The sequence below is a fragment of the Strix uralensis genome, chromosome 7 (assembly GCF_047716275.1).
Source record: "Strix uralensis isolate ZFMK-TIS-50842 chromosome 7, bStrUra1, whole genome shotgun sequence".
Lineage (NCBI taxonomy): Eukaryota > Metazoa > Chordata > Aves > Strigiformes > Strigidae > Strix > Strix uralensis.
The window spans coordinates 11,907,002-11,918,808 of record NC_133978.1 but is presented as its reverse complement, the minus strand read 5'-3'; the positions used below and the strand labels follow the sequence as shown (position 1 = coordinate 11,918,808).

Below are 11,807 nucleotides of genomic sequence, written 5' to 3'. Positions count from 1 at the left end.
GTCAAGCCCAAATTATAGAACAATTATAGTCCAAATGTGCAACTTCCACATTTTCTGCAAAATTGCTGATAGAGAACTATTATAAACAGATCAACTAACAAAATCCCCCAAACCAACAACCACATCCCAATCCTCCTTTTTCCGTCCCTTCACTGCCTAGTATTACAGTAGCTGGAACTAACTGAAATGTTTCTTTAGTTTTACAAAGGTGCATTACCAGAACTTATCATTACAACTCAAGAACAGCAGTACAAAAATGGTAGCAATAAGCAGGAAAATCTCCATATGTATGGCAGAAAAAAATGTAGAGAACTCCTTCATTGAAAACGAAGATGTGACAAAAGTTCTTTCCGCAGTCAGAAAATAATATGGAAAAAACTGGGAATTCCTAAAAGAAATCAAGGATTTGGGGAAAAAAGGATATGGCATATCTAGCTTGCTACGTGAAATAGTTACATCTTATTTACTGTGTTCAAGCTGTGGCCCTTTAAAAACACATTTAAATTTAGTATTTTAGTTACATCATGGCTTGCCCTGGAATATACCAATAAAAGGAAAAAAAAAGATGAAATCTACAAACACAAAGAAATCGCTTCATATTCCATGAAATACTTTATGCCACAAACCAATATGCTATATACATTAAGACTAATAAAACCAATTAAAAACTCATTTAGTTCTAATCAAAACTCTGAAAATTGTCCACTGTCTAAAAAGAAGATCTCAGTTACAGCAGTATTCATACACTTGGATGCTGCTTAAGAGTATCTTCCCCTCAGATCACTGAAAAGATATATAAAAAATTAAGGTATTTGGAGTTGTTTTCAAACATATCTTCCTCATACTGTTGCTGTGAGGTTTTAAAAATATCAGAATGTCTGAATGCAGTCCTGTTCTACAGTGTTTTAATATTTATTAAACTAAAAATACCCTTTCGTATTAATGAACAAACTGAACTGATTTTTCCTTTCAGCATACTCACTTCATCACTATTCCATCTATTTGATACTACTGGGCGTAGGCGTTTGACACACACCACTTCTCTCATGTCCTCATAGGATGGATCATTTGGCACCATGTCATAATATGGCAACTGATACTCTTCAACAATACCTGGAGATAATTGTGAAAGATCAAGAACCATTAAAAAAATAAAAAAACCCTATATATCTACTCTCAGATTTCCTTAGCCAGGAGCAAAAATTAACTCAATTTTGTGCCAAGGCAAACCCACCACACTGTTACACTGTGATAAACATTCAAAAATTTCACTATAACAATAAGACATTTACCAGAAAAGCTCCAATATTATGAATATTAAATTTAATAGTTACAATAATTCCTTGCAGTCCCTTTCACTGATACCCAATGTAGAATTTGACATCTTCTAATCCACTACATGCTACAAAGAAACTGGGAGAAACCATAAGATGGGAGAATACAAGTAAAGATCTATAAGGTCACAAAAGAAGAGTGAAAGAAAAGGAAGGTTGAGTCACAAAAACATGTGTAAAGAGAAAACTGAATGAAACCAGAAATGCAAGAAAATGTAACAAAAGAATAATATCTTATCAATTACATTTTAAAAGTTTTATTAACTGCAGAAGGGTGAAATACATCTGCATCCCACTATTTCTCCCAGACCAGGCACTCTGCTTTTTGAGAAAGGAAAAAAAAAAGCCCAAGATGCTTAACTGCAACAATCAAAAAGGTTTAGTTCAGTGATTTTCAAGCTGCACTCTGGACAGACTTTTAAAGACAGACTGCTTTTAAAGAACGCAAGCCTGTTGATATAGCAGGCTTGTTATATCGTTTCCTGGAGAAGTATAGTTAAAGTGAGCCTGGTAGATTTTATACAGAATATTTTAGAAGTTTACCTCCTGTGACGCAGCGCCGAGCCATTTCCCAAATGATCAGCCCAAAACTGTAGATGTCAGCCATGATGTATGGTTGGAAATGGTTTTTATTCAGGCTTTCATCTAGGACCTCTGGAGCCATGTAACGTTTTGTTCCAACTCTAGTATTCAAGGGAACATCAACTTCGTTTGTGTCACTATATGAAAATATTAGGAAATTAGTGAACTATGGACTATTACAAGACATGGTATGAAATTCTGTATGATGCAGTCACTACACTGCAAAGCTCCCATTTACAAATTAAATTCTTTCTTTTCCTCTCAATATTACACTTACACTACATTGTACCTCCCTGAAAAAGATTATCTAGAAAAATGATAGTGAGTATGGAAGTTGACAGTTTACTGCTGCTTTTGCAAGACATTAAAAGACATATGAAAAAACTGAATTAAAAACCGCTATGAAGATGAGTACATTTGGTAACAGCTCTGAAAATTATTTGCAAAGGCTTATGCTTTCTTTCAGGCTCTACTGTAGCAAAAGACAATTCTCTGGTTCCATTTAACTTAAAAAAAAGTATTCAATAATACTATTAGAGTATTACTTCTTCCATTAAGTTTCAACTTCCTTTACACTGTTCAAATGTTATATGAGATAATTTATAATGAAACTACATGATAGCAATTACTATGAAAGGCAAGTTTTGAATAACGAATGAATTAGTCTCCTCTTCCTTTCCTCTACAGATCTACTTTTATTTTCCACAAGAAAAGTCTTCTAATTGTTCTCTTAACAACCTATTTTCATCTCAATGCTTAGCAGCATTCAAAGGAAGAACAGTATTTTACTCTCAAAACTGAAAGCACGTAATCAAATGATTCCATCCTCCTTTTAAATCGAATATCCGGTGTATTAAAAAAATATATATACAAGTTTTTCTGCTACAGAGGATTTGTTCATCTACCTGTTAAACTTGACTGCGAGACCCAAGTCAGCAATGCAGCAGGTTCCATTTTTCTTTATCAAGATGTTTTTACTCTTCAGATCCCTGTGCGCAATAGCAGGCTTGCCTTGTGTCCCATAAATTTCTGTGTGTAGATGGCACAGACCACATGCAGCAGAATACGCCAGTTTGAGGAGAGCCCTGTTGTCTAGTGTAGTGCATTTCAGAAAATCATATAATGATCCATTTTCATGATAATCTGTAATCAAGTAAAGCTGTGTCCAGGAGCCAGTGCCTTTAATATCTGCAGCTATGAAACCTATGAAATATGTAAACAAAGTTACAATTTATTTGTACATAATTTTTTATGCAACAGATTTAGTAAGAATTCCTAAAGCTATATTGTCTTGGACTGTACCTAAAGATATCTGTTCCTCTTATGAAAACTAATAATGTAAAATCTCAGATTTCAACTATACATGAGGTTACCATTTCAGTCTTCCAGCAAAGAGACTGCAGACACGTTTCCAACCAAGAGCAGCAAGATTCTACCCTTCCAATAATATTTTATAGCATATGTTAAGGGACACTCATCTTGTTATTCCATAGAAGCCGCTATATCCTTCAAGCGACCCACTAAGAACTCCTCCTCCTTCACCCTCACACAAGCCCTCCAGTAGCCAACGATGTACTGCTTCCTTACCAAGGATGTTTTCATGGCGCATTAAAACAGTTTGGTAAATCTCTGTTTCTCGGAACCAACTGGCTTCTTCTGTGGTGAAAAACACTTTCACTGCGACTTTTTCACCCCTCCATTTGCCCATCCACACTTCACCATATCGTCCTTTTCCAACTTGCCTCACCATCTGAATTTGTTTGGCAATAGTACGCTGAACCTAGGGAAGAAAAAAAAAAAAATTAAAAAAAATGAGGGGGAGGTGAAAGAAGGAAACCCAGTGATTAACCAAAAGTACCTGGACAAGCTGCTTCTCAAGCTTGGATTGCTATGAATTTTGATCCCACTATAAAATTTGTTCTATATTATTTTTCACTATTCCCATTTCAAACTCATTATTGCTTCCTCCAAGGAAGAATTGCATAACAAACCCAAAAAGATTAAATCTGCTCAACTTCTTATTTAATTCAGATGTGTTATCTTCCATTATATTTGTTTCTATTTTATATAGAATTACAGTCATCTGTCTCACTGGCTCATTTTTATGCAAGTATCATACAGGATGTTAAATCAAAAATTATGAAAAACTATCAGCCAATAAAAGCAAATCTATTTTATCAGACAGCGGACACTAATAAAAAAAATATCTTTGAGTTTGCTCAATTTGATACTTGTATTATCCATACATTGAATTTTTATCTTAATGTCTGTAGGCTCTAATTTTTCTTTAAATTTTGCTGATGCTAACAGACTTCCTAACATAATCTAATTTTGCACTTCATTTTAGTTAACTATGTGAATATGGGCTTTGTACATGTTTAGTTGGTATTGCATCCTTCACAGTAATTGCATACAAAATAATTAACATCCTGGATGGATGAAGTGCTTTGTTCTAGGCATTAGGTACAAATTAAACTTTGTATCTGATGGAGAGAAGTTCAGTGAAGAAAAATCTTAATTTATGATTTACCAACAACGGTAGTCCTGATCCACTCCCAGAACTCTGTGACTGGTCAATAAGGTCTTTTAAGGACTCCCCAGCTGGAATAAATGCTTCATCTTGTTCCAGGTCACGATTATAACAGTGCCTCTTTGCCATCGATTTACAGTAATGCCTGCAAAAGTAACAGAAGTTAACCTGAAGTCCAAAACACTCTTCAAAATATGTAGTAAATTGAGCTAGAAAAAAAGGTATTTAAGTGTACAAGGTCTCTTAAAAGAAAAAAATAATCAGATTTAACTGTACCATTTTTTTTCAGAAACATAACTGAGATAGTTTTTTAATATTAAGAAGTTGTTGTAATGCATGTAGAGGCACGTCAGTTTATTATGAGTCAGGCAGAAAAGCAGCATTTTTAATACTCAGCTCACAGCCAGTGTTACTAGCATAACACTGCTGGTTTTGGTTTAAACTAACAGACTGAACCTTGAACCATGGCAGATAAGGCTGACACATGCACATTTCTGCTGAAACTGCTAGAACAATGATCACCTCCAGCACAGGACTGGAGCCGGCAGAAGCAGGCATACTCTCTTAAACTGCACCTGCATGAATTGCCGTAGCTCAGATGGTCAATTATATAGCTTTGAAACACAGCAGAAAAGGGAAAAGTTATAAAACACATCCTTGTCACTTTAGGTGTGCAAAAGCACCTTACAAAGGTAAATCTCAGAAGTAGATGGAACTTAATGACCAAAAGTGATTGAAGATCCAAAAACATAGAAAGCATTACAATATTCTTGTTTACTGGATGCTATAGCATCAAAGTTATATGTAGCTCAGAAAATTGTAAACACTTTGTAGACAGAGAAAAGGATCAAATTCACTTAAATTCTATGCTGTCAACATTTCATTTTACCTAGCAATGCAAACTGCTATCCACAGAAATGTGAAATTAAATTACAATGGTGTCCCTTCCAATCTATTCCTGTCAGAAATACACACAATTGAGTACTTTTACAAAGTAACTGTTCTGTTTACATTCATTTGGGAAATTAAAAGTGTTGACAATAAAGAAATTGCTTTCCTTACTTGTAACAAAAGCAGCTAAATAAGATGATCATGACAATTATGCAGACTGCCATAGAAATCAACACTGCCATCCAACGAATGCTGCCATCAAAAAGTCCATCTATTTAAAAAAAAAAAAAAAAAAGGAAAGTTTCCAAAGTCTATTAATTAAACATCTATTGTGAACAGTTTATTCAGGTATATTTTCATATACTGTGTATATGAATGTGCACAAACTGAAACAGGAGGTTTTGTCTGAACATCGAGAAATACTTCTTCACTGTGACCAAGCACTGGCACACGTTGCCCAAGGAGGTTGTGAAGTCTCCCTTCTTGGAGATATTCAAAAGCCATCTATCTGGACACAGACCTGTGTACCTGGCTCTAGGTGCTTCTGCCTGAGCAGGGGGGTTCGACCACCTGATCTCCAGAGGTCCTGTCCAACCCTCCACCACTCTGTGATTCTGTGACACTATGTGGAGTCACTTGTAAAACGTCAGAAAGGAGGAAGACAGCTCATGCACATAACATACCAATTCATATGAAATTACACAAAATTTATAGCGTTTTAGTATCAAAGTAAGTATTCACACCAGACAAGCAGAGATAATTTCATGTGGATGACAAGAAAAAAAAATTATTTTGGAGTTGTTGGTTTTGGTTGACTCTTGATAGTTTGTTCTTAGAAATAGAAATGAAGGATTTACAGCAGTAAGAGTCTGGCAAGGTATTAAGCAACAGTTAAACCAGTACGACTTGTCTAAAAATCAATAAACACATGAAAATAAAAACTCTTTTCACTGGGAACAACAGAAAGAAGAGAATGAATTTACAGTAGGTAACAGTTAACAATGTCAGAATACTTTTTTTTAAGATACATTCATTATGGCAAAAGCATAGCAGAGATTAAGAAAACCATTTTAAGAGAAAAGAGAACAGGTTGTGGAAAGAGAATAAAAACAGATCAAAAGATCACATGTAGATCAAGATACCAGCAAACTGAGGAAGAAAATAAAAATACCGTGAGTGATTGATGGAGGAAAAGATTATCTTGGAAGTGCAGAAAAGAAAAACTGGAAATAGAATATCAACTGTAGTACAGAGCTTCATATCAAAATTCCTTAGTAAGGAAAAAACAGATCTGTGCAATACTGTAATCACATTTTCTCCCTATTTTTATCTGTTGAATAGAAGGACAGAATTCCACACAGAATTCATTAGCAGCAGTATGAACATCTAGGGGCTGTTTACCTGTACTATCAAGTGGTGGTAACGTTGGTTGCAAATCCTGATTGCAGAAATCAGTCCGACAGCACTCAATTGTTCGACGTAATTGTGCTTTAGGTGAGTCCTGTTGAAGGGAGAATTGAATAAACACTCAGATTTTGAAGTGATCAGCTAGGACAGGGACAGGTGATGCTATGGATGCAACACAGCACAGACAGAAGTTTAAGCTATTTTATTTAAAAAAACCAAAACAGTTCAACATCACCATTTAATGTATGAGAACTTCACAGTGCCAGACAGGTATCATCTAATCTCTTTGGGTACGTATGTTCCATGTTCACATTTTTTTTTATTTTTCAAGGAACTTTTTTTTTTTTTTTTTTTACTTTGTGCACAAAAAAACATGGCTCCTACTTAAGTTGCTATTTCATACATTGCAAAATTTTTAAGCTTGGTCAAAAGCAGTTAATTGTATGTTAAATAAATACTGCTCTTAAAAAAAAACCCAATCCCTTTTGAAATTTTTCTCTTGAACTCATCATAGCAGCACTGTTTGCTTCAAAAAGATCTTCAAGAACACCATATAAGAGATGGCAGGGAATGAAAATTAATCTGAAAGACACTGATATAAATACAAGAACAATTTTAGGAGGTCATCATGACACCTCAGGTCTGATTTGCAGTAACCCTAAACATTCACAGCTGTAACTGAAGTCAAGAGTGCTTCCAAAAAGCAGCACTACTGACAGCTACATTATATAGAAACTCAAGTCCTAGAGATTTAAAATTAAATATCCAAAACAGCGATGGCATTTTGGGGGATGGTAGGGTGTGAAAGCAACCCAGCTGGTGATTACCTCTGAAAGCTTTGTTTAATATAAGCAATGTGACAAAAGAAAAAAGCAAAATGCAGTTTTCCAAGGCAGTATTCATTTGCCCAGCTAGCACTATATTCCTGTCTTCTAAACAAATCCTTGCTTTCATAACAGATAAAGAAGTTCTAAAGGCAGCAGTCTGCTTAATTATACCCCTTTAAAGCAAAAGTTATATTCATGCAATTAACAATACATAACACTTCTAGAAAGGAAAAAAAAAAGTTATATATCAGACAGGAAGACATATACATTTGATAAACTCTGTGTAAATGTTCACGAAACTTCAAGGGTGCTCTTGTGTACTCTGTGAAAACAACTCATTATTATGTTCTTCTGTCAAATGAACTGAAGAAAACAAGAATTTCAAATTAAAACAATCAAGAAAGTCTGCATTAAAACATAAGCTACTCAGATCAATTAGGTTGACTATAAAGTTGTCTCTTCAAGTAAGGAAACAGCTGACAGAAGTAAGAGATTGATGTCCTCTGTTCATTTTGTCAGTGGCTTAGATACCTGCAGAGAACTCCAACAAGCTAGGACTCTAGTCCAATCTTTGCTCAAACATCATTAAGTGTCCCTTCTGCCACTGCACACCCATGACTGTTCAGTCCCATTCTCCTCACTGGTAAATGCTGAGATGCAAAACTTTACAGTTGCAGTTGTAAACAACAGAGATTTAAACTGATTATGCAGTTTCCCTACATAATCTCCATGAAGATCTTAAATTTTAGTATCTTTTTCTTTACCTTGCACTGGAAGTCTGAACCTTCATACTTCATGCAGCCAGAAGCGAGCGTGGGTTCTCCATGTTCATCTTCCTCAATGATAGCAAAGCAGTGCCCATTAGTTCTGGAATAAACATATCACTTGTGCTTTACCAGCTTGTTTGGTTTTTAATATGCAGCATTAGTTGACCACAAACCTATTAAGAATACTAGAATGGCAATATCTTGAAAAATTCTTCTTTAACACAGTGGTTACCATGCAGTTTGAGAACAAAAGAACCCCACAATATTTTTAAATAGAACACTGTAGGGATATTATTTCCCAAATATTCTGTTTTCTACTTCCTTACCCCCCCCTTCAGATTGCTCACACACAACCACACATGCAGTTTTTTAGAAACAACTGAGGGGGTGGAAAAGCAGAGATCTGCTTACTGACTACAATTTCATAGATTAAAAAAGAAAAAATAATTCGCTTGTGACTATTCTTGACACTGCAATGATAAACTCCCTAAGAGAAGCCCCAATATGTGAAAGATGGTTATTTCAATGTCAAAAGCTCAGCTACACTTTTCCCACATGATCTCTCTCAAATACTTAGCCTTTGGGGCAAAACAAACAAACCCCCAAATCCACTTTCTGAAGTTGACAGTAACAAATTAATTACACTCTTTCAAAAAAAATGGCGCTTCAATTCCCCATTATCTCTTTAGAAAAATGCTTTGATTTCTATACTACATGAAGACCAATTTTCAATGGTAGGTCCATGCTTTCAATACCTGTAAAATTAAGATTTTATTAAGTAAATCAAAACTCATTCACTCCCTCAACACAGATACTAAGGAAAACAAACCCAGAAGTATTTTTTTTTTCCAAAAATTTTTATCTAAATGAATGTAAAGAAATGTAGATTTGGGAAACGATGCCATAAAATTCCCTGCACATGAACACTGCATAAGTGTTATTAACTCTCTAACAGCTTTATTATCAGAATAATGATCTATACAGCCATTAGTTCAGAGGCAAAAAATTAATAAGGCCTATACTGACTGCATACAGTAGATGGCGATAAAAAGCAAAAAATAAATACCAAGACGAAATACTGGATTGTAACTGAACATTTTCTAGGTGCAAAACTATCTTTGTAAAATACTACCTGTGTTTACATTTAAAAAGATACTATGTTTATTCTACCTCCTTGGGTTCCTCAAACTGGTTTATCTGCCAAGCAACAGCTTTAGAGAGGCTTAATACTATGTGTTAAAGACTCAAATTACAGTAGCAAGTAATATGTTTTCTATTATGTATCTTTATATTAATTCTTGAGGAAGAAAACAGAAGGGCCTTAAAGATGGAACTGCAAATGAAGAGCAAAAAGGAAACACAAGCATGACATGAATAACACAACATCTCAAGTGAGCACATAATCAGTGCATGAGTCTGCTAGGATTCTTAGGCTTACAAAAGTTAAAACTACCCTCCAGTCCCTATATGTTCAAAGGCTTTTCTTTCTTCCCCTGCCTTTCCCTCACACTCCACAACTAATCCACATTTAACAAGAAAAATTCTCAGTAAATGGCTATGTAATATTACCTTTTGACTATTAGGTGAAGAAATATTCAACTAAGCAAGCAGGTGGTCATATCAGAAGGTTTAGATTTGGGTCATTTAATACTCAGTCATAAACTGCTACAGGTTACCTAAAACCACAGTCCTTCAAAGCAGTTGCTGGGGGCAAAATGACCAGTTGCAAATGCTTCTAAGGTATGGTGAAAGCAGTATGGTTTACATACAAATGACTGTGGGTTTTAGAGCTCAGCTGTCCACAGAACCAGGGAGTTTCTAATCAATTACGGTCAAATCATCTGACAGAAACTCAGTCAGCACTCTAAATCATTTGCTCTCTCATGAACAAAAATGAGCCTCTTCAAAGAGCCTCTTCTATCCTGTATGCAATACTTACATGCATGTGTTATTAATAGCATCATCTGGACAATGTCCTGAGCAGTAGCACTTAAGAAAAGGTAAGGTGTCCTCTGGAGCAAGTGTTACTCCATTTGCTTGTTTCTTTTGGTCAGGATTTGTCTTCATTCCAGTGCCATGAAGCATGCTGTCTCGATTTTGACCTGGACATTTAAAAAAACCCAAAGAAAATATTTTTGCATGATAACTGTTCAAGAGCTTTACAGGCAAAACGCAACAATAGAATAAATATATTAACAAATAATTGAACGATACCAGACATAAGAACCTCCTTTCCCAAGATTATGGCAGAAATCTAAGTTAATAATTTTATTGTAGAAATACGTACCTCAAATATTTTGTATCTTAACAGATCTTCCAACTGTAATCAACATAAAGAAAAAGAGGATATCTTCCCTTTTTGAAGTGGGGCAGAAAAGCAGTGATGTAACTGGTAAGAATTTTCTGAAGAAAGCCTCTCTCATTCATGTGTTCAGAAAACCAAAATACTGACCGCTTGATAACCACTACAGTATAATTTTATGCATGACTGAATGTACTTAATATGCAATTTTCTAATTTTCTGAAGTAATTTTTTATGGATTCAGAGTCTCACAGAAGAGTGGTAATAACTCCAAAATCTCTTGGGTTTTTTGATCTCTGTATGCATTAGTACTTCAAAACAGAGCTAAAGTAAATCTTGTTTGCAAATTAAATTTCAGTAAATGACATGAACATCCACACAAATGAGCTTTCACAGTATAAAAATAGAGCTAAATTATGTTTCAAGTAGCCCTCAATTTCTCAACAGTAGGAAAGTTGAGCATCATTTGTTCTGGTTCCTATTATTGAAGTGCTTTTGTGAACGTAGGCATTCAGAAGAAAAATTCCATCTGTTTTCTTAGTGAAGCACATGCAGTAAAAGCACATCTTCCTTTTGGAATATGCATTGTGACCACTATATGAGATGAGAACATCTTCATCCATCTCTTCCAGCTTTATCACACATAATTTTACCAACAGAAAAATCTTTTTCTGTCCATCACTAACAGTATTCTTGGCTCTAAATCCTTGAGGTGTGAACCAAATTAAACTAGATGAGCTGTGAAGACTATCACCTGGATGGACACAATTTACAGCAAGTGCCTCTGGGAGGCTCAGTGTGCAAGATAAGACAACAGCCGGTTAGGATCCATAGAAGCTTTTACAAATTCAGTTATAATTTAAGAAGTGGAGGTACCTCGGTACCTCTCAAAAATATTTTAGTCACAATATCAATTTATCTGAGAATAAAAAAAAATACTTTGACCAGGAAACTCATGGTCTCTTTTAACAGATTGTTGTGGCTTCTTGTCAAACCCACTGAACACTAGCTGTGGAGTAATGAGAACATTACTCATGTTGTACCTTGCTTGAAAGATGTGCAGAAAAACTTGATTAAAACCCTGTGCAGATACCATACCACCCTCTGTATCACTCTTGTAACATCCACTGTATCATCCAGCCAAATGTGTGATTAAGTATTTGTGAA

General features: G+C 35.2%; 1 protein-coding gene across 6 annotated transcripts in view; it reads right to left on the bottom strand.

Moving 5' to 3' along the window:
- Positions 1-11,807, bottom strand: part of BMPR1A (bone morphogenetic protein receptor type 1A) — an 83,818-nt gene that overhangs the window by 4,953 nt on the left and 67,058 nt on the right. For all 6 annotated transcript variants that reach the window (XM_074874445.1, XM_074874440.1, XM_074874444.1 and 3 more), the window contains 9 exons: positions 10,278-10,440; positions 8,336-8,438; positions 6,739-6,838; positions 5,509-5,608; positions 4,447-4,591; positions 3,504-3,696; positions 2,822-3,119; positions 1,878-2,053; positions 983-1,113 (listed from right to left, as the gene is read on the bottom strand). In XM_074874445.1, the coding sequence (XP_074730546.1) occupies positions 983-1,113; positions 1,878-2,053; positions 2,822-3,119; positions 3,504-3,696; positions 4,447-4,591; positions 5,509-5,608; positions 6,739-6,838; positions 8,336-8,438; positions 10,278-10,423 (1,392 nt within the window). In that variant the 5' untranslated portion in view covers positions 10,424-10,440. The remainder of the gene's footprint in view (positions 1-982; positions 1,114-1,877; positions 2,054-2,821; positions 3,120-3,503; positions 3,697-4,446; positions 4,592-5,508; positions 5,609-6,738; positions 6,839-8,335; positions 8,439-10,277; positions 10,441-11,807) is intronic.